This window comes from Podarcis cretensis (genome assembly GCF_951804945.1).
Source record: "Podarcis cretensis genome assembly, chromosome: 14".
Taxonomy (NCBI): Eukaryota; Metazoa; Chordata; class Lepidosauria; order Squamata; family Lacertidae; genus Podarcis; species Podarcis cretensis.
The window spans coordinates 38,351,304-38,373,880 of record NC_137183.1 but is presented as its reverse complement, the minus strand read 5'-3'; the positions used below and the strand labels follow the sequence as shown (position 1 = coordinate 38,373,880).

Below are 22,577 nucleotides of genomic sequence, written 5' to 3'. Positions count from 1 at the left end.
TCAAAGGAGCTGGGACAGAGCAACAGGAGCTCACTCCATTGTGGGGATTCAAATCACCAACCTTCCGATTGGCAAGCCCAAGAGGCTCAGTGGTTTGGACCACAGCACCACCCGCGTCCCACTCTGGGGGATAAAGAGGGAAAGAATCATATACACAACCTTGAGCTCCTGGGAGAAAAAGTGTGATATAAATAAATCCAACAAATAAATAAATCATGGAAGTCATTTTTAAATAGGCCTCTGCGAATTGTTTTCCCCACTAGAAGTTAACCCATATGCTTCCCCCCACTCTCAGTATAGCATAGACAGATAGTAGCAGGCTCAGGAGTAGCTGTGCTGTCCACAAAAGCCAAATAGCAATAGTCTGCGATTACAGCTACTACCTTCTTCCTTATCAGTGCCAACTGACACAGGAAAAATGCTTGTGTGGACACACCATAAAATTATGCTTACAGGCTCAGTATTCATATCACATTATAGAGGAGGGTTTCAGACAAACACTTTCAATACATCATATCTAGATTTTACATATTTTATTGTTTTATTGTTGTTAGCCGCCCTGAGCCCGGCTTCGGCTGGGGAGGGCGGGATATAAATAAATTTTATTTTTATTTTTATTTATTATTATTATTGTTGTTATTATTGTTATTTTTCCCCCAATGAGCAAAGAGACAAGTAGAATTCTTAAGTAAGCTGTTTTTAAGTGAGAAGTAACAATTATTAATTATGGTCTTGACAATCGTATTATGGAAACCTTCGTTTACATATGTGGAACACACATGAAAACTATCATCTCATTAAACAGCAAAAAAGGGAACTAAAATCAGGGAATGGTCTAAAAAGAGAGAACACTACTTATGCCACTCTCAACTCTATGAAAGAAGCATGAGATATAAATATAATCCAATATATTTTCAGCAACCACTGTTGACAGTAATTTGTGCCTTCACATCATTGAGTATCACAATTTCCTAAGCAGAATGACCCCAGAATATTGCTCAGAGTGTCATGGTGTAAAATGAAATAACTTTTCTCCACCAGAGAACAGGCAAAAATAATTTTAATGCACTGATGTTCTATGGTCTAATGAAAGCACTTCATTGCCTTTCTGACCTATTCTGGTTTTTGACCTATGGACCCCCTATGGATCTCATACCTTGTGCATCTAAAAAGTCAACTATTCCAATACAATTTAAAACTGGCAGTATAAAGGTTTCCTTTTAGAAATAACAGAAGTGGAATGAACAGTTTGAGGAATCAAATAAGCTCTAAATCATGCTAAATTTTCTGCATAACTAATAAGGTGCTTCCCTAATCTATTCAAATATTTGAATGAGTAGATGAAATATGGACCAGAAATTACAGTTTATGTGATTGTTAAATGTTCAGAAGCAATATATTAAAACAAGTTTGTTTATAAAAGACAGATAAACTGGTCTGTCTCAAACTTCGGTTTACATAAACTAGCAGTAGAGGACAACAAAGCAAAGTGACTGCTGCTTCTCTCAATTAGCCTAGGGAGAAGAGAAAAGTACTGGAACGTTCCCTTTCGGGATCTCCTTCATCCTGGACACAGTACAATACAGGCTGTGACTCTGTGATCTGGCTTTATCAGACCTCAGGAGGAGACTCTCAAGGGGGCAGGTTGAGTGCTTAAGGGCCTCAAGAAAAGTGGAACCTCAGACTCTCTGTACTTTGAACAGCTAGCCTATCAAAGCGGACAAGTGGGATGGGTGCTACTCTCAGGGTATATGAGGCAGCTGTTGTTTTTTACTGTAGGCAGGTGTTTGCTTTCAAGTAACAGGTGGGTGGAAACATACCCAACACACCAAGTTCAAAACATTAAATTCTATGCAGGCTGTACTGTAGCTTATTACAGTACAAAGAAGCAGCCTGACCACTCCAGCACTTAAAATTCAAGTTAATGTGAATATATTGTACAGAACAGAACTGTGGAATTAAAAAGGGCCTCAAGACAGGAGTTGGAAACCTGTAGCCATCCAGATTTTGTTGGACTCTAACTTCCTAACTTCCTAACTCTAACTTCCTAACGCGGGACTCTAACTTCCTCTAACGCGGGTGGCGCTGTGGGTAAAACCTCAGCGCCTAGGACTTGCCGATCGGGGTGCGCTCCCGTCGTTCGGTCCCAGCGCCTGCCAACCTAGCAGTTCGAAAGCATCCCCGGGTGCAAGTAGATAAATAGGGACCGCTTACCAGCGGGAAGGTAAACGGCGTTCCGTGTGCTGCGCTGGCTCGCCAGATGCAGCTTGTCACGCTGGCCACGTGACCCGGAAGTGTCTGCGGACAGCGCTGGCTCCCGGCCTATAGAGTGAGATGAGTGCACAACCCTAGAATCTGTCAAGACTGGCCCGTACGGGCAGGGGTACCTTTACCTTTAACTTCCATCAGCCCCAGCTAGATAACCAATTGTGATGGGACTATGAGCTACTTGTGCGTAAAAGGATTAGTCCCTCGAAGTTTGCTTAACGTAGCAAAGCTCTGCCTTGAGCGGAGCCCTTGGACATGGCTCCGTCAGTCACTGGTAGAATCCGACAGTGGGCGCTTGTGGAAACGTTTCCAGCATAAAAGCTGCTTGACGGAAACGCGTCTCCTAGATTCCCTGCATGACAGCTTCCGGCGAGGGGTGGGGGTCGCTAAAGGGGGCCTCGATACCTCCTCACTGTTCTCACTGGAAGTGTCCCAGAGCCTCCCCTCCGACTTCCTGTCCCTGGAAGCTCCTGCTCCCCCCCTACTGGTTCCCTCTTCTGCTGCTGAATCTCTTCTATCCTCCTGGAGCCCTCCCACCACCTGTTCTTCCGATGGCAGTTCCCTGACATCCACCTCCCCTCCAGGCCCCCCTCTATCCCCTCCCGCCTCCCCTTCTACAGGCGGTGAGGCTGGAAAGCCTCGGAAGGAACTCTCCTCGTCCTCAGAGGATTCAAACACTTCTAGCCACTGCCTTCCATTTCCTTCCCCGTCTTCCTCTTCTTCGTCGGAGTATGCCGCCTCCTCACTCCCTGACTCTGGGAACCCTTCAAACACCCCTTCCTCATCAGTGGTTCCGAAGTATTCCCTCCTAAATCGCTCCACCGGCTGCGGTTTTCTTGGGAAACGCTGATGGAACGTTTCTATCAGAACCTCGTCGTGGACTTCTTCCGCCGGCACCCACATGTTTTCTGACTCTTCCTCCCCCTCCCATTCTACCAAGTATTCCACCCGATCCCCCTTCCACCTGGAATCAATGATTCCTGCCACTTCCATGTTGCGTTCTCTCTCTTCAATGACAGGTGTTTGGGTGACCCCCCTCTCACGTTCCCCCCACTCCCGTCCCTCTCGGTACGGTGACAGTAATGATCTGTGAAATACGGGGTGCAATTTCATGTGACTGGGCAATCTGAGTTTGAAGGCTACTGGGTTCACCTGTTGTATGACCTCAAAGGGTCCCAACCGTTTGGGTCTCAATTTCTTACACCCTCCCTTAAACGGCAGTCCTTGGGTGGATAGCCACACCCGGTTTCCCACCCTTATGGTTTCACCTTCCCTCCTATTTCTGTCTGCTTGTTTCTTATATGCTTCTTTGGCTTTCTCCAAGTTGAGTTGGAGCTGCCGGTGGATCGCTTCCATTTCTTCCACAAATTGTTCCGCCGCTGGCACACTCCAGTGCTCCCCTCCTTCTCCTGGGAATGCTCGAGGGTGACACCCATAATTGGCCAGAAAGGGACTCATACCTGTGGACACGTTTTCCGCGTTGTTGTAGGCAAATTCTGCCAGAGGTAACTTATCTACCCAATCAGTTTCTCTGTCTTTTACATAACACCTCAGATATTGTTGCAAAACCCCGTTTGCCCTTTCTGCTTGCCCATTTGTTTCTGGGTGCCTGGCGGTGGAAAAACTTACCTCCACATGCAACAAGCTCATTAGTTTCCTCCAGAACCTGGAAGTAAATTGTTTCCCTCTGTCGCTCAAAACCCTCAAGGGGGCGCCATGCAACCTGAAAATATGCTTTACAAACAACCTTGCGGTTTCTTCTGCTGTGACTGCATGTGAACAAGCTATAAAATGGCACATCTTAGTTAGTAGATCTACTACCACCATGACCGCGGTTTTCCCTTTGGATTTCGGTAGATCGGTCATAAAATCTATGGATACCATCTCCCATGGCCTTTCTGGGGTGGGTAAGGGTTCTAATAACCCTGCTGGCGCCAACCTCTCTCCCTTTGCTCTTTGGCACCTGTCGCATCCCCTGACATACTCCCGCACGTCTTCCCTCACCTTGGGCCACCAAAACTCCCTGGTAACCAACCACATGGTCTTGTGCTGTCCGAAGTGCCCTGCCGTGGGGCTGTCATGCAACTGTTTGAGCACCCGCCCTCTTAGTTCCCCATCTGGTATGTAGAGTGCCCCTTTGTAATATAGTTTTCCGTTCTTTTCCTCAAACCCCCCTGTGTTCTCACCTGTCCCCCTGAGTTCCCTAAGTTTTTCTTGGGCATATTCATCGTTCTCCATACCTTCTACCAGTTCTCTTTGCCCCACCAATGCCGCCCCACAAACCCAGTGGTCCTCAGAGATGATATGTCTTTCTTCCGCCGCTCCTTCCCCCTCTAAGTACTCAGGTTTTCTGGAGAGAGCGTCCGCTCTGACATTCTCTGCCCCTGGCACATAGCGAATTTCAAAATTGAACTTGGAGAACTCTTGCGCCCATCTTACTTGTCTCTGGTTCAGTACTCGGGCTGTCCTCCAGTATTCTAGATTTTTGTGGTCTGTCCGCACTTGAACCTTGTGTTGCGCCCCAATCAACAGGTGTCTCCATCTCTTGAACGCTTCATGGATGGCGAGTAATTCCCTGTCATACACGGTATAGTTCCTCTCGGATTTGTTCAATTTCCTCAAGAAGAAGGCACACGGTCTCCATTCTGACGTATCTTGTCCCGGCTGTAGGAGTACGGCGCCCACCACTCTGTCAGACGCGTCGGTTTCCACTCTCATCGGCTGCTGCAGATCCACGTGTAAGAGTTGTTCTTCCGAAGCAAACGCCCTCTTTAAACTTTCGAATGCTCGCTGCGCTTCTTCCATCCAGACAAATTTCTTCTTACTGCTGAGACAATCCGTGATGGGGGCCGTTAAGTGGGCAAAGTTCTTGATGAACTTCCGATAGAAGTTTCCGAACCCCAAAAACCTTTGCACATCTTTCTTAGTTTTCGGTGGCCTCCATTCCAGTACCGCTTGCACCTTGCTCGGATCCATGGCCAGCCCCTTGTCTGACAACCGGTACCCTAGGAATTCCACCTCTCTGGTGTGAAACTGACACTTCTCCAGTTTTACCCACAGCTGGTTTTCTTGCAGTTTGCTCAGTACCTCTCGTACATCTCGCACATGCTGCTCTTCATCCTCTGAGTACACCAGTACATCATCTAAGAATGCAGCGCAGTTCTTGTAGAGCAGTGGTCCTAGGACGTGGTTCATGAATGATTGAAAGACTGCCGACCCCCCCTGGAGGCTGAAAGGCATAACGCAGTACTCAAAGGCCCCCAAGGGGGTAAACATAGTGGTTTTCCACTCATCTCCCTTTCTCATACGTATCAGGTTATACGCCCCCCTCAGGTCCAGCTTGGTAAAAATTTTCCCTTTTCTCACCCGGGTCAGAATGTCATCAATTCTGGGCATAGGGAAAGTCATGGGTTCGGACACTGCGTTTAGGGCCCGGAAGTCCACAACCAATCTTGGTTTGTCTGAATTTTTTTTGTCCACAAAGAACACTGGGCTACCCCCCACCGCTCGTGACTCTCTGATGAACCCACGCTTGAGGTTTTTGTCAATAAACTCCCTTAACTCCTGCATCTCCCTGTCTGACATTGCATACACCTTGCCCACTGGCAACTGTGCTCCTGGGAGTAAGTTGATTTGGCAGTCAGAGGGTCTGTGCGGGGGTAGTTTATTTGCTTCCCTTTCGCTGAAGACGTTGACAAAATCTGCATATTGTCTTGGTACCCTACCTTGATCCGTTGCTTCTATCTTTGCTAACGTGGCCTGGGTACCTACTTGGCCCCCCTTTTCCGTGCAGTGTCCCATACAATGTGCTGACCCAAAGGAAACCACTCTCTGATGCCATCCCACAAGCGGATCATGCAGCGCTAGCCAGCTCATCCCCAAAATGATGGGCGCTCCTCCCAAAGTGGCTATATTAAACGCTATCAGTTCCGTGTGTCTTGCCACCCTCATTGTCATGGGGACAGTCTGCTGGTTAACTTCTCCTCCCAACAGCGCCCTCCCATCAATCGTGGTCACCTGCAGGGGATTTTTTAAAGGGATGGTTTGTATCTGGTGTGCAGCTGCAAACTCCTTACTCATAAAGTTGCAGGAGCTGCCTGAGTCTAATAGCGCCTTAACCTTTAGAGGGTGTCCGTTTGCCAGCTCTAACAACACCTCTATTACTAGCGCTGGTCTTGGCGGTTCCGGCGTGGGCACATTCACTGATCCTTGGCCTGGCTGCTGTGCCCTGATGGTTCCAGCCAGGCGTTGGCTTTTACTGACTCCTTAGCTCCCTCCTCCTCCTCCCCAACAGCTCCCGCCATTCCTTGCCATTCCTTTCTTTGCAGACAAACCCTGGCAAAGTGACCTGGCTGTTGGCAGAGAAAACATTTATTGGCGCCTTTCCCCTCCTTCTTCCGCCCTTCGCTGGGGTTTGAAACTGCGCGCGCGCGCGCTGTTCCGATTTCCATCGGCTCTGCTGGCTGGGAAGGCTGCTCTGGAATCTCTGGAATGCGGAAATCCCTCCAACGCTCCTCTTTCCCTTCCCGCTTCTCCAGAGCTCTGGCCTCCTGGCGTGCTCCTATGGCCAGCGCGGATTTAGTCAAATGATCCATAGACTCTGCCCTGGGCGCCCGGGAAAGTTCATCTTTTACTGCCGAAGATAATCCTTCTTCGAACAGCATTTGTATCGGTTCCGCAGACAAATCCCAACTTAATTTATGGATCAACATGGTGAACTCAGTCCAGTACTCACGGACAGATCGGTTCCCTTGCTTACACGCCATTAACTGTCTGCGCGCCACTCCCTGCTCAATCTCACTGGAGAACATCAGATCCATGGCGCGGAAAAACTTCCTTGTGTCCTTTAGGACCTCGTTATTGGCTGCCATCAGGGGCCTCACCCAGTCTCTCGCCCCTTTTTCTAGATGGCCAATCACATACCCTACCCTCGATTCCTCATCAGGAAAATCATCAAACTGCAGGTTAAGGGCATATTGCATTTCTGTCCTAAAGGCTTGATAGTTCCTGGGATCACCCCCAAATTTCTGCACCAGTCCCGGCACCTTCCTTGAGACTTGGGTGGCTTTTCCCTTCTCTGCATCGTGAGCCCTCCTCTCCTCTCCTCAAGCCTAGCCGTTTGCAGGGCTAACTGCATCTCCAACATCCTGTACCTTTCTTCCAGGTTTGGAACGGCTGCAGCTGCTTCCCCTTCGCCGGCTCCGGTTGGGTTGCTCATGATGCCTCTCCTTGCACAAGCGCTTTCAGGGACTGTCGGATTGCTGTGATGGGACAATGAGCTACTTGTGCGTAAAAGGGTTAGTCCCTCGAAGTTTGCTTAACGTAGCAAAGCTCTGCCTTGAGCGGAGCCCTTGGACATGGCTCCGTCAGTCACTGGTAGAATCCGACAGTGGGCGCTTGCGGAAACGTTTCCAGCATAAAAGCTGCTTGACGGAAACGTGTCTCCTAGATTCCCTGCGTGACAGCTTCCGGCGAGGGGTGGGGGTCGCTAAAGGGGGCCTTGATACCTCCTCACTGTTCTCACTGGAAGTGTCCCAGAGCCTCCCCTCCGACTTCCTGTCCCTGGAAGCTCCTGCTCCCCCCCTACTGGTTCCCTCTTCTGCTGCTGAATCTCTTCTATCCTCCTGGAGCCCTCCCACCACCTGTTCTTCCGATGGCAGTTCCCTGACACCAATTATAAAGAATTATAGGATTTGTAAGTTTAATGAAAGGGAAGGGTTCTCTACCTCTACACCCCAAAATCCAAATCTATTATTGACGTTCTATCCTTGCTTACCCAGGTACCAGGGAAATAATCTAACTCAATATATAAATCTTAGACTGCTGCTACTTTTTTATTAATTACTGAATACAGACCCAGGCTTTCAAATTTCACCACTACTGCATTTAGAATATATATATTTTAATACACATTCTAGTTTCCATGTTATAGCACTTTGTAATGGTTTTAATTTTTTTAATTTTTTAACATTTATATCCCAAGCTTTCTTCTGTTATGGAGTCCAAGGCAGCATGAGTGATGTTTCTAGGCAGTTGCCCATCCAGACACTGACGGCACCCCAGGCCTGCTTAGCTTCAGCAAGGTGATGGTCTCAGGAGCCTTCAAACTATATTCTGGGTTCAGAGCAAATCTGCAGAACCACATATGTGCAGACACTGCATATTCAGCTCTCTAAATGTAGCCTAGTGCCCGTCTACAGGATCAGCCTTTCAATCCTCTCAAGTCTTAAATTTGTACTGTAATTTGCATTTTAAAATAAATGATGAGTGAATTTGTTCAGATTGTCACCACCATAGTGCTGTTTCTCCAGAAAGTATTTACACAGCTAATTGCCCATTGCTCAGGACTTAAACATGCATGAAAAATCCAAATACAGTGCCCCAACTCTTGTCAAAAAAGTCTGCCCTCTCCTCCCTTGTTAATTTACTTTGACTCAAGGGTAATGAACAGGACATGTTTATTCTTCATCCATTAGCCAAAATGGAAATAAAATTAAATAAACACCTATATGTTTATTCTGAGGAACTAGATACACCTTATAATTTCTTACTCTCACTTTGTTCAGCTGGTGATGAGTTACCACCTTCAGCACTCAAGTTTTCATGTTTCAAGTACAGAGTCTATCAATCATTCCCTTAGCTTTTCTCTCGGACCACAGCTTTCACATTGCTTATCAGCTAAAACCACAACTGCCTAATGAAAGTAACATCCAAACTGGCTGGTATTCACCAAAAACTCACTAAATAAATATGACATGCCTCAATAAATCAAACTCAAATTCATCCATGCCAATAATGCAAAGCAAAACACACACAAAGCTGTTTCCCACATAGCAAGCATTCAGAATATGGGAATGGTCGGATGAAAAAAATCTTTTTCAGCACAGCCTCTGGCTAGTGAAAGCACTGAAATATGTAGCCACAGATAGGAATCCACAGGGTGTCACATTAGGAATCATTGTCTGGACACTCAGGAACATGCCATGGACCTCCTCCCATGAAAAGAATTTATATATACCAAATACATGTGGAATTTTACCTGCTTTCTAGGCATCCTTTCAATTTGTGAAGCAATAAATAAATCTAACTAATCTAAACAAAACAAAACCATTTATATTTTAACCCCAATTTAAAATATTTCATCAAAGCAGTGTGAAGTTTTCTGCTTACTGATCTCTATCAAATCTCCTACTAATCCATTTAAACTAAAGTAAGAATAAGCTCGTGGGACGCAGGTGGCGCTGTGGGTTAAAGCCTCAGCGCCTAGGGCTTGCCGATCGAAAGGTCGGCGGTTCGAATCCCTGCGGCACGGTGCGCTCCCACTGCTCGGTCCCAGCGCCTGCCAACCTAGCAGTTCGAAAGCACCTCCGGGTGCAAGTAGATAAATAGGGACCGCTTACCAGCGGGAAGGTAAACGGCGTTTCCGTGTGTGGCTCTGGCTCTGGCTCTGGCTCTGGCCAGAGCAGCGATGTCACGCTGGCCACGTGACCCGGAAGTGTCTCCGGACAGCGCTGACCCCTGGCCTCTTAAGTGAGATGGGCGCACAACCCCAGAGTCTGTCAAGACTGGCCCGTACGGGCAGGGGTACCTTTACCTTTTTACCTTTAAGAATAAGCTCTACTGGCTTCTGCTTTGGCTTAGTCAAATCTTAGTTTCCAATGATATCTTTCTGTAAATCTACATTGCACACAACACTTCTCCCAAAGTGCGTACTACCTATGAATAGCACATTTCTTGTCTGTTAATTAAGGGCCAGTTCACACAACCTTCAGTTGCAAGGGCAAGAATCAATTTCTGGACAAAAGGTGAGCTGTCAACTCTCAGCAATGTAGCTCTCTGACTTTAAGTGGCTGATCTACCATGTGTCCAAATCTATGGAGTGTGCATTATGAGCTGAGTGCTTGTAATTAGGCAACGCTCACCAACTCTAGGCCACATCCAACACTGCAGCTCTGTTGGTGGCGCATAAGACTACAATGAGTGCAACAGAAGTTCCTTTTCTTCTTCTATCCCTCCTGCTCTGACCATCAACTTCATAGGACTGGGGGACCATCCCTGGGGGGAGCAGGCAGGGAAGAAAGCAGAAGTCCCATTGTGCCAATGGTGCCGCCCTGGCAAAGCACTGGATACAACCCTCTGTGAATTTATGGTGAATCCACTCTGCACACTACTCCTTCATGAAAGCTACTAAATTGTGTATGAAACAGTGAAATTTACAATTTTCATTATCTGAAATGGTTGCCCATTTCCCCTTGGAAAACAATACACAAATGAAAAGTTATTGCCTTTACTTTCACATGTCTCTGCATTTTATGCTATTTTATTGTTTGCATCATTTAATTTTTTTGCAATCCCCCTGTAAGGAGGTATCATAAAATGAGGGATATAAATATATAAAATATTAAATATAAGGATTACTCCCAGAATCACAATACTGAAGGCATCACTCCTAATTAGAAAAATCCAATTAGCATTAGGATATTGGATTGGATTGCACTTCCCACAGAAACTTTTCGGCACACTGAGAGTGTGACTTCTCTAATAAAGGGGAAATTTTACTCATCTGCTTTATTCAACCTCTTTCCCCTTTCTTTTTGCAAAGCCACATTAGAAGAATCTCCTCCAGTCACAACTTCTAATAAGAGCTCTTATTAGATGGAAAGAAGCAATTTTTAGAGTTAAAATGTAAATATTATTTCAACTCTAAATATTGCTTCCTTCCATCAACTTGCATACAAAATCAGGGTGATGACAATTTTCCATCCACCCAACAGTGACTCAGCAACGAAGCAGTGGGTGGGTGGAGCATAAAATACTCTTTCAAGCATTGATGACTCACAAGTCAAAACTTCCTTTTCCTGAAACAAGAACCAGGTTTTTCACCAATCATCCTGTGTGTACAATTTCCCTTAATACCAATATGGTTTCCTGTTCCAACAACCTAGAAGCATTGTAAATGGAACTCATGTTGCTATCAATCATCTAGTTCGGGTGTGGGGAACCTCTGGCCCTTTGAACCACAAGCATGCATGGTCAATGACCAGAGATGATGGGAGTTGTACATAAATTCTGTGAAATAAATAACACAATGCTAAAAAAAGTGAAAACCATAAATCAGAACTGAGTTTAAAAGCCTGTATGGATAAAAATAAGTCTACAGCAAACAGCTGAAGGTCAAAGGCTGGGGGTGGGCATTGGGATTGTCTGACCAGGCCCAGACAGATAGGGGGCCATACTGGCCACTTGGCCCGGGCCCCCAATTGCAAAAGGGGCCTCGGTCAGCATACATTCCCTATGTATTTTTTTAAAGCACTATTGTATATCTATATTTTCCATTTTGTCTTTATATGCAGATACGGTTCTAGCCTTGAAATAAAATTATTTGTCAGCATAACTTTTGTGAAAATTATTAATATACTTACTTATTTATAAGACTTCAGTTATTCCCAGGGTAAAAAAAAGGGGGACACAAATTATCTACCTGGCCCGGGCCTCTGCCTTATTCCGCAAGGCCCTGTGTCTGACCACAACTAGAAGGGAGATCTACAAAACTGGGTCTACAACTCTGAATGCATGGCTCCTGGTGGATACAAACTGTGTATCCACATTCTAGACCAGCTTGTGCAAAAGGTTCAATCAAAACATTGTTCAGTAGTGGGTCATTTGACTGGCACTCGTGGTCTTCAAAGCTTTTTGAATTTGAGTTTGCTTATTATATGAACATACACTGAAACATTCACAAAACCAGGCTGCACACATAACCAAGTACAACATCACTACACAACAGGAAATAAACAGGTTTATTTTGGTAAGTCTGCCTGCCTCTTATTGGGCAGGAAGTGTTGCAATCTGGCACTGTCCCCACCGCGCAATCCCATGGCAGTGCTGCGTGTGGGGTCTGGTTGGATCATAGCTGGCCTGCAAATAGGCCAATCACAGGCAGGTTACTGTGCAGGACCTCCCCAGGGGCGGGGCCAACTGCATCAGCAGGCGTCACTTGGATTCACACTCGGAATAAATAGACGGCCTACCCAGGCTTCTTCATCCAGTTTGTCTTTATAACTTTGTATTCAATTTTGTATCTAACTTGTATCCACCCATTTTCAGCAGTGGTTGGTATTCCCAAACTCAGCAGTTTGGTTTTGAAACCTTTTCCAAATCTAATCTGCCCAAGGGGCATTCCCTCCTCTTATCTTTAATGTATATATTGTTAACTAATTGTGCAATACTTTCTTGTGGCATGTAAAACTGTATGCATGGCTGTTTGCTGGTTATGACTCTTTGTTGCTGTCTACAAGGCTACCCTTTTTAAAGTACAGATCTCCAAAGAATTTCCATACCCTCCAAGTATTTGGGCATCAGGCCCATGCAGACCATATCTGGCTAGTAAGCTGACATCAAACCACAGTGTCCAAGTCCAAATGCAACAGCAAACTGTGGTTTAAACTGAAGCTGGCACACAATGATGGAACGGATGCAGAAGAGCAATGGGGCAGCCCAAAACTAATTCTTAATTATACTTCCTATAATGTGCTATTGCCAGAATGGTACATTAATGTCCTTTCTCCAAGGGCATCCAGTCCATTCTAACAAAGCCAAAAAAATCTAATACTCAAAATCAACATGGTGTAGTGGCTAGAGTATTGGACTACAACCCAGGAAACCAGGAAACTCAGCCATGAAGTACATCTAACTGACCTTGGTCAGCCAGGTTCTCTCAATCTAACCTTCCTCACAGGCAAAACAAAATAAAAAAATTCCTTCCAGTAGCACCTTAAAGACCAACTAAGTTAGTTCTTGGTATGAGCTTTCGTGTGCCTGCACACTTCTTCAGATACACAGGGTCGTTGTCAGGATAAAATATGGCTGAGAACCATTTATACCATTTGGACCTCCCTGGAGGTAGGGTGGGATATAAATGAAAAAATAACTACACATTAAGCATTTACCAGGTTTCTTAACATCACCAATTATAGACTGCTATCCCTAACACATAATCTCTTTGTTAAACATATGGTCCTGAGGACAACATCACTGCAAGACAATTGTCAGGGGCTCAGGAGCAGAGGCACAGGGAAGAGAGGAGATGGAGAGCGAAGGGGAAGAATCCGAGGGGAGCGTAGGAGAAGAGGACAGTGGACCGAGGGATTCCATGAGCCTCTCCAGTGAATCGGAAGATTCACAGAAGGGGGCGCCAGTGGCCAGGGGTAGGGGGTTCCCAAGGGGAACGCCCCAGGAGCAAGGGGGCAGCAGGGACTCCCAGAGCAGTAGTTGGAAATCAGGACCAGCTTCCCCACCAGAGCAGAGTGGGGGGGAAGAGTCCCAAGGATCAGGGCCAGTGCATTCCCCACCAGGGAGAGAAGATAAGGCAGGGCTGACCACGCCTCCATCAGAAAGTCGGACAACGGAGGAGAGGTCAGATCCGGCCAGTGTCCCGGAAGAGGGAAGCAGTGACCGAAGTAGTGTAACGGTTAGGAGAAAGGTCACTGGGTTGGCGCGAGAGGCAAGTTCAAATGTACAGGAGCGCGGGACAGCAGAGAATGAGGATTGGGAACCGGGTCCTAAAGCCCGCCGGAGGGAGGGGGAGGAGCTAAGCGACTCAGCGTCGGAAGAGTCCAGAAAAGGGCAATGCCCCAGCGGGCAGGAGGACCCAGAGGAGGAGAGAGCAGCGTAAAAGGTGGAGCAGGGCTAGGATCTTAAACTGGTGTCATAGGGGAGGAGACTCAGACGGGACTTCGCCGATCTAGGGTTTAAGACGTAGGGCTGCACGCTGTGGCTTTGAAATGGAAACTGAACTTCAATAAAGACTTTTGTACATTACCACAGCCTAGCGTTGGTCCTCTGTGAGCTGGGACCTAGAGGCAGCTCTGACAACAATCTTTCAAGATAGTTCCAGAATATGGCCTTCAGTCACATCTAATCTTATGCCAAACGCAATACTTTCTTCCAAACCAAATAGTATTCGAGAAATACAACTAATTCTTTTAAAGTAACTCCATTTTATAAATTTCACCCAAGGGGTTTAAGACAGCCATAACTCTGTTTTAGGACTACTTTGCAATTTACATTTAGCAAAAACTGTCACTCATTATCAGAACGAAAGACTATCATTTAAATTCTCTCTGTCTCTCTCTCGCCAAATAGAAATAATAGTAAGCATATGATTAGCCCCTTACAGCCTTGGTTTTGTTTACTAAATACCAGCAAGGGATCATCTTGATCAGGATCACAGCTTGGGACAGGGGGAAATTATTTGGCTCTTTCACCCTGCTATGATCCTGATTTAGATGCCCAACCCCCACAGCTGCATTTTGCCCAAGAAATAAAGTCATCACATCTAGTATGGTCTTCAGATATGGGGAAACAACATTGCAGGAAATGCACACCTCCTTTGCAATACTGCAAAATAATTTACAATTAAGACGAGTAGTACTACATACAATGTCACAATGTTTAATACATTGTACTGTGTAGCTTCTAACGGTACCCAGATTCTTAGGCAATTCCTAAAAAGTGCTCTCTGAAGTGAGGAACAAAAGACACCAATTAATTCCATGGAGTTTTTTGGAGCAGGAAGAGCTCCACCCCTTTCCCTCCCTTCTCTCAAAATATCATTCATGAACTGCTGGTGGCATGTACCTATGGGTATAATTATGACTTGTCTCCCGTTAAAGCAGTATTGCTGAGAGGCACAGCTTAAAAAAGATTCTGCAAAGTCAATTTTATTTCAGCCAGAATGAATCTGATAAGTGATGGCCACAACAGAAGCCTTTTCATTATTATTATTACTTTTATTATTATTATTATCCTCATTATTATCATCATCATTATTTTATTTATGGTATATAACACCTTATAGCCACAGGTCTCAGGGCAGTTCACAAGTATTACTTTGGTAACACCACTCTACCCTTTGCCCTACCTGTGTTTCTCCACCCCAAAAATTATTAGCTAAAACAAGGTAAATCAGAATAAGCACATTTGAAAGAGCATGTGCATTTCAGCCACATCATTTTTATCCCATCCCATTATTTACATCTTCTAGACTGCAATTGAGTGATGCAAAAAACATGAGACAACAAACCATGAGGAAAAGCCTCCATCAAAGAGCAGAGTTAAAGCTTCTTGTGGTTTAATATGCAAAGCCTAAGCAGCTCAATCAAGCAACCAAAGCTAAATGTCATTTCCTCCCTTGACACAATCACTCTCTTGTTAAAATAGGACATATTTTGTTTGGTGGCCCATCAGGAAAAAATATATATATTATAGGTTACAAAAGAATAGCAGGATCAGTGCACACACTGTCAAATATGAGAGACCAAAGGTTGATGCATGATTTCTTGTTTGAATCATGTACTCCAATTCAAAAATAAACTGTGATGAAATACATAAATATTTAGCAAACTGTATCCTTGCAAAGTACTAGAACTTCAGGTCCCTTGAGTAATCATGTTAATTTTGTATCCCAAGCTGTAATTAAAAAAAAAACACCAGTGAAGGTTATGGAAGCCCATGAGAAGAAGAGAAACAGAGGTCTACATCAAAGAAGATGGAAGTTGTGCCTATAACAAGTTTTTCTCTGCTTTAATGGACAGAAGCTAACTAGGAAGACGACCCCAAGAGCTTTTGTAGGGGTGGATTATGTTGTGGCAGGAAGAAACAAATACCTGAAACACATGAAAGCTCACTGAAGTCGACCAACTTTTTGGATTTTAAAATGGCAACACTGGGCTTGTATATTGTTAAGCATACTGTAATAAATAAATTAGCTATAGAGAAAAAGCACTGTGATAAAAGGCTTCAGTCTGTCTCCAAACATCTTGAGATGATCCAAAATGCCATCTACCAGTGTGATTCACAATCACTACTGAGTCTCTGAAGATTGAGAGGCAAGGAAAAGCTCATTAAAAGAAACCTATTAATATCTATAGCTATTCTCTTTATACTGAAATAAACGTAATCCAGCAGCACACAAACTATGCACTACAGCATCTGTGTGAGCAATTCCATGGCACAGATTTATTTCTCCTGCGTTACCAATTAAATCTTAAAATAGATGGTATAGATAAACACTGAAACACAAGTATCTATAGTCGGGCATGTAATGGTTACACAGATAAGTAACAGTAACACTCCAGTTTCTATTTTGGAGCTGAGATACAGCAATAGCTGCCATGTTCTGTAATGGCTATTGTGGGTGCTCAACATTCCTACACATACAAGCTGGAAAAACATTCCTACACATACAAGCTGGAAAAATTCAACAAACTAAGATAACAAAAAAAAATCAGGAGAAAAACTGCAACAATATGTGCAACAGTATGTACAAACTGTCTGACATTCCTTAACTTTTGGTGGTCCTACAGACCAGCTCTGAATTTCATCATCCTTGGAAGCTTATGACCAATGTATCTTGCTGAAAAGTGCTACTTTGACTTTTAAATAATCTATGATATTACATGCCAATATTAGCATGTACAACAAATATTCTGTTTAATGGTAACAAAATAGGCTGATCCAAGAAAAGTGAGCAGCCACCTAGAAGGCCCCTTCCCATGGTGGTGGAACTGAAGTAAAAGCCTCCCCCAAAGATCTGAGAGCTATATAGGGGCATGAAACAATGGGGTGGAGGGCACAAAGTCTATAGACCTCAGGTAGCTCTTGATCCCTTTAGGATGGGCAGCTCCCAACAAAATTTCAAAAATGCAATAAAACCTCAATCATTAAAAACCTCCCTGAACAGGTCTCCCTTCAGATGTCTTCTAAAAGTCATGAATGCACATGAAAGCTTATACCCAGAACAAACTTAGTTGGTCTCTAAGGTGCTACTGGACAATTTTTTAATTTATTTCTAAAAGTCAGATAGTTTATCTGATGGGTGGGCGTTCTACAGAGCAGGTGCAACTACCGAGAAGGCCCTCTGCCTGGTTCCCCGTAACCTCACTTCTCGCAATGAGGGAACCACCAGAAGGCCCTCTCAGCCATTCTTCAGTGTCTGGGCTGAACAATGGGGGTGGAGCCAAAGTCATTTAGGGCTTTAAAGGTCAGCATCAACAATCTTACTTGTGCTCAGAAACATACTGGGAGTCAATGTGGGTCTTTTAGGATTGGTGTTATAGGGTCGCGGCGGCCACTCAGTATTTCAACTGAACTTCAAAATGGGACCAGTAATATCAATGGAACACCATTCAACCACCTCACGATCTCAATCTGGTGATCAGATCAGATATTTACAAGGTTTAGTACCAACATTAATAACCTGCCTTGAAATGTTGGGGTGGAAATGTACTTAGAACTGAAGTACAACCACTGGTACAAGTTATGAAGATAACTATATATAATACCAAGGAAAGTTGAATATATTGCTTGGGTGTGCTTGTAATCAGATACTTTCCTATAGGAATGGGGAGACCTCAGTGCTTAGATGTACTCCTGTTTTTCAGAATTCCCGTTTTAACTGAAGAGTTATCACAGAAAGTGGGAGCAGTTCACTTTTCCCCTATCCCAGTTACCCTGGCATATATGCATGCTAAAGAATTTATTATTATTATTTATTTTTGCCCACTACCTGCATTCGGTGATACTACAGCAATAGCTGCCACTCCTCCTGCTACTCCGCCGATCTGATCGAAATTCATTCCTCGACTTCCTTAGGCTGAAGTACTCTGTAAGCTTTCCAAAAGACGACATGGCACCAGCGCAGTGTGACCTTCTACCATCTGCATACGTGTGCCTGAATCTACACACAGGTTCATATGCTAGAGCCAGTGTGTTTGCATTTCTCAGGATTTGTCGACAGTGCTTGCTGTGCTGAGCAGGTGTGCTAGGAGAGTTAGAGAAACAGAAAGCAAGGAGTTTAGGAAGGGCAGACCATGATTTTTCATGCACTGATATTTTTCATACAAAAGAAACACACAGCATATAGGAATTAAGTACACACTCATGAAAGCAGTGCTTCCGTGTGTGTGTGTGTGTGTGTGTGTGTGTGTGCGCGCGCGCGCGCGCGTGTGCGCACGCGCGTTTACTGCAGAACTGAATTAAGAAGAAAAATAATCCCATCTGGGGAAAGGGGAATCCTTTAGTACGGAGTGGTTATATTTCACAGTTCCTACTGTGTAAGGTTTTCACAAAGACATGCCTCTACATCAGAAATGGAGAGTATTTGGCCTTTAAAGATGCATTTAATTAAGGGGGAGGTATATTAAGTCTCAATCACTTTCACCATGGTACAGAGAAAGAAACCTTTAATATTAGAAAGCTAAAAAATCATTACATGTCCTGAACAACTGGGCTGTGTATAGTCAAATACTTCTAACCCTAGTGACCCAAGTACTACACATATACTGTACTAATAACAAGATCTTTGGACTCCTCCTGCACACTGTTGTGCTTTAGAGCCAGCAGCACCAATATCCCTCTCACATAGCAGCCCCTTTCCTACTCTATCATGCTAAATCTTTATTATTAATTAGGTCTCAATTAATTTAGAAATTATTTACAGTTATCTGCACCCCAGCACTCTGTTTCAGCACTAGAAAATACAACCAGCATCCACCAATGAGCAATTCTGCATAGCAGAATACAATTGTCCCTCTTAAAATCCTCAGCTAGTCAGCTACACTCATGCTTATCAGATTTCTAACTCCCTTGATCAAACTGCTACCATAGAGGGGATAGCAAAAAGAGGCATTGATGGGAGGTTGATGTGTCTTCATAAACTCATTTGAACCCTAATGAGCATGTAGGTATTAAAGTTCAGTTGAGAAACAGCACAGCTGGATACAAGAAGCAAGAAAATACATGATAGCAACACATTTAATTACCTTTTAGACAAAAAGGACAAGAGTAAATGAACAGGAACATCAAATTAACAAACTGTTTTGTATTCTTTTCCAACCTTCTGCTGTGGGTGCCATATTAAAAATTAAATGTTAACTGCTATTTTTCTGCCGAAAGCAACCACACACAATAAAGGAGCAAGCCTGTCACATAATTTCCCCGCAAACCAATTCTTTTTCTGTATCTGTTTTTATTCTGTTTTATTAATTCCATTAGTTGGATTTCCATGTTTCAAACACAGCATCCAGTATCAACAGTATTTTTTTTGCCAGCTGCTTCCAAAGGAAGAATGAAAAGAGAAAGGGGGTGATTGCCTATGATATGTTTGAAAATCTCAATGCTGTACTATTCTATGCTGTGCTTTCACTGGTATATCAGAAATTTTTAGAGGCAACTATCACTATTTCTGTTTCCTATATCCTCATCTCTGCAAACAGGATTATTCCAAGATATCATAAACTGCAAAACCTGCATTCAGTCAAATTTGTACAAAGCAGTAACCACTAGCACACAATTTCTCTTCTCATGCTCCAGCACAAGCAAAAGTGGTGCAGATGCCTAAACATCAAGTATAGCAGAACACAAAAACACAGGAGAGGCAAAGAGGGCAGAAGACAAGAGGGTGCAAGGAGGTGAACGATGACAAGAGGACAAGAAAAACAAACCCAAATTAGACCAATTTATGTGCATAAGACACCTGCTGGCTTGTTTCAGCTGAACGGCTTTAGGAGGTTCTGTTGCAGCGGCGGTAGCAGCAGCAGCTCCCTGCAGTCTTTGAATGAATCTCTTTCTTTTTCCCCTTCAGCTGCTTGGCAGCAGGTAGAAAACCTCTCACAACACCTTCTTGTTTCCATTAATATTTTATGAGAAGAGAGTGCAGCCCTGAGACCCCATTCACCTTTGGATTAAGTCCGGGCTATCTCTCCTCCATCCCCCTCCCCAAATTCAAATAACTCCACGTCTGCCTTGATGGTGCATTAAATTTTCTTCTTTTCTTTTTGCAATCAATTCACTTGCAGAGAGATGGATCAAAACAGCATTCACTCCTGCTCTCGGTCTTCTCACATGTACATTCAGTCTCACATTCCATCCCTCATCTCTTATCAGGCACAGGATTGCCATCCAGAGATATGCAATATTCCAAATGAGGTCAGGAACAACAGAATGGAATCAGGCACCAAGGCTGGGGTGGGGGGAGAAGAGGAGCAGCAGTTTATAGGGTGGGCAAAGGGCACAGTGAGAAAGGGAACAAACACACACACACACACTTTATCAGCATTAAGCATCCAAACCCTATAATGAAGCTCTTTGAGATGCAGACAGCATTTTTAGGAATCACAGACACCTTGGGAGGGCTATAATAATTATTACCTGACGCAGAAGAAATTGTTGGCTACTAAGCAACACAAGGGAGAAAGAGGAGTTAACATACCACAGACTTGCAAGGCAAGAGGGAGAGGTCTGAAGAAAGGGGGAGAAGCAACAAATCGCCTCTAAATATTCCATGTAACAAGAGATAAGAAAGAGTAAAGCAAAAGCTTCTCAGGGTTTGCTTGGCTGCACTTTCCTATCGACTTGAGTGAACTACAATTGGGACTTACAGGTGGGGAGCTGTAATATATTCTGCAGCACTATGATAGGCATATGAAAACATCTCTTTCTACATGAGTAGAAGTGTGTTTGTGATCAAATACTAGCACCTCACCACTCATGTGTTAAAATGGCCACCAGTTATCTCAATTCCGAGCAATATCCAGTAGCATTAAATTCCACTTTTCTCTCGTGTTTTTAATGTTTCAATTTATATGATACAAGCATCAAAATGTACAGAAGTTAAAAATATACATATAAAAGGTCAGCATTTCTGTAAGATAAAATATGTTTACAATAGACAAAATATTACCCTCTATATGGGGGACTAACCATTCAAATTGGTAATAACCCATTCTACAAGAGTTCTTTATAAAACCAAGTTCAGGCTTGGGGTCAGAGGTCCAAACATATGTATATTAGAAAAACACAGAGGAGGCAACAGCAAGGAAGGGAAAAGAATATGAAATAAATCACACCCAAAAGTCTGTTATTGAATAGAGATGCTTGAAGAATTTCATATTTTGAAATTCTGGAGCAAACTGGCCTGATCCACGAGCTTAGGAATCCATCACCTTTCACAGTTGCCAAATGTCCCAAATTAAGTTATTTGCTTAAAAAAATACAACACACATAACTTTAAAATATGTAAAGATAAAGGGACCCCAGACCGTTAAGTCCAGTCGCGGACGACTCTGGGGTTGCGGCGCTCATCTCGCTTTACTGGCCGAGGGAGCTGGCGTTTGTCCACAGACAACTTTCAGGTCATGTGGCCAGCATGAATGAGACACTTCTGGTGAACCAGAGCAGCGCACGGAAACGCTGTTTACCTTCCCGCCGGAGTGGTACCTATTTATCTACTTGCACTTTGACGTGCTTTCAAACTGCTAGGTTGGCAGGAGCAGGGACCGAGCAACGGGAGCTCACCCTGTCATGGGGATTTGAACCGCTGACCTTCTGATCAGCAAGCCCTAGGCTTTTTTTAAAAAAAATGGTAAATTAATGAGGAAATGGAATGGGATCAGACTTATAAGTGAGCAAATGATCGACACTGGCTGGAAACAGACTGACTCATCAATCCCTATTCTGGAACACACACAAAAGTGAATTTATCTGCAAGACACTGTTTGACTGCACTTGCCTACTTTTCTAAGTACTTTAATAGGTCGTGGCACACTATGGTAGAAAGGAAAGTCTCATCTATAAAAATGAGATTAAGTTTTGATATACTGTAAAGAGCCTGAAAAAAGTTTCAAGCAATGTCACTGAGGTACAAAGCTCAGCTACTTTTGATGGGCTAAATGGTTAGTCTGGGGATTAGGGTTGCAATCCCCTAACCCCATTTATCTGGGAGGAAGCCCCACTGAATTCAATATGGCTTACTTTTGAGTAAATATGGTTAGACCTGTACTGTTAGGACTGCACTGTAAGAGAAGGATGGCCTGGCCACTATTATAAACAACTTTACAAGTAATGTGCTCTACATAGGGCTGCTTGAAAAGACTGTTCGTAACCTAAAGCTGGAATATAATGTGGCAGCCTGCTTGTTACCTGAATTAAGCTGATTCCATCTGACTCAGGAGATGGAATGGCAGAGACAGGACTGCAGAGCCTCTCCATCCACTCTACTTAAAAACCAGTGTTTGGCTGCTTCCTCTCCAGCTAAGAAATAGTGCCAGAGTTTGCTTTTCTCCTCCTACTTCACAAATCCCTCTTCTTTTTGTGTCCTGTCTTTTAGATCATTAACCTGAGGACAGAAGCTGTCTTATCAATGATATTTGTAAGTGGCTCTAGGAACCTTCTTGGTTGAAGAGCAAGATAAGAATGCTTTAAAATAAATAAAGAAGCAGGAAAAATGTTACACCTGGGTGTTTAAAGAA

General features: G+C 44.1%; 1 protein-coding gene across 9 annotated transcripts in view; it reads right to left on the bottom strand.

Moving 5' to 3' along the window:
• LOC307202410 (ankyrin repeat and fibronectin type-III domain-containing protein 1-like) overlaps positions 1–22,577 on the bottom strand; it is a 363,651-nt gene that overhangs the window by 296,955 nt on the left and 44,119 nt on the right. For 5 of the 9 annotated variants that reach the window (XM_079952309.1, XM_079952316.1, XM_079952315.1 and 2 more), the window contains one exon: positions 17,837–18,091. The exons of 2 other annotated variants lie outside the window; for them this stretch is intronic. In XM_079952309.1, the coding sequence (XP_079808435.1) occupies positions 17,837–17,958 (122 nt within the window). In that variant the 5' untranslated portion in view covers positions 17,959–18,091. Of the gene's footprint in view, positions 1–17,836; positions 18,092–19,804; positions 19,892–22,577 lie in introns of those variants that run through there. 2 more of the 9 variants (XM_079952320.1, XM_079952319.1) reach the window with 2 other exon arrangements.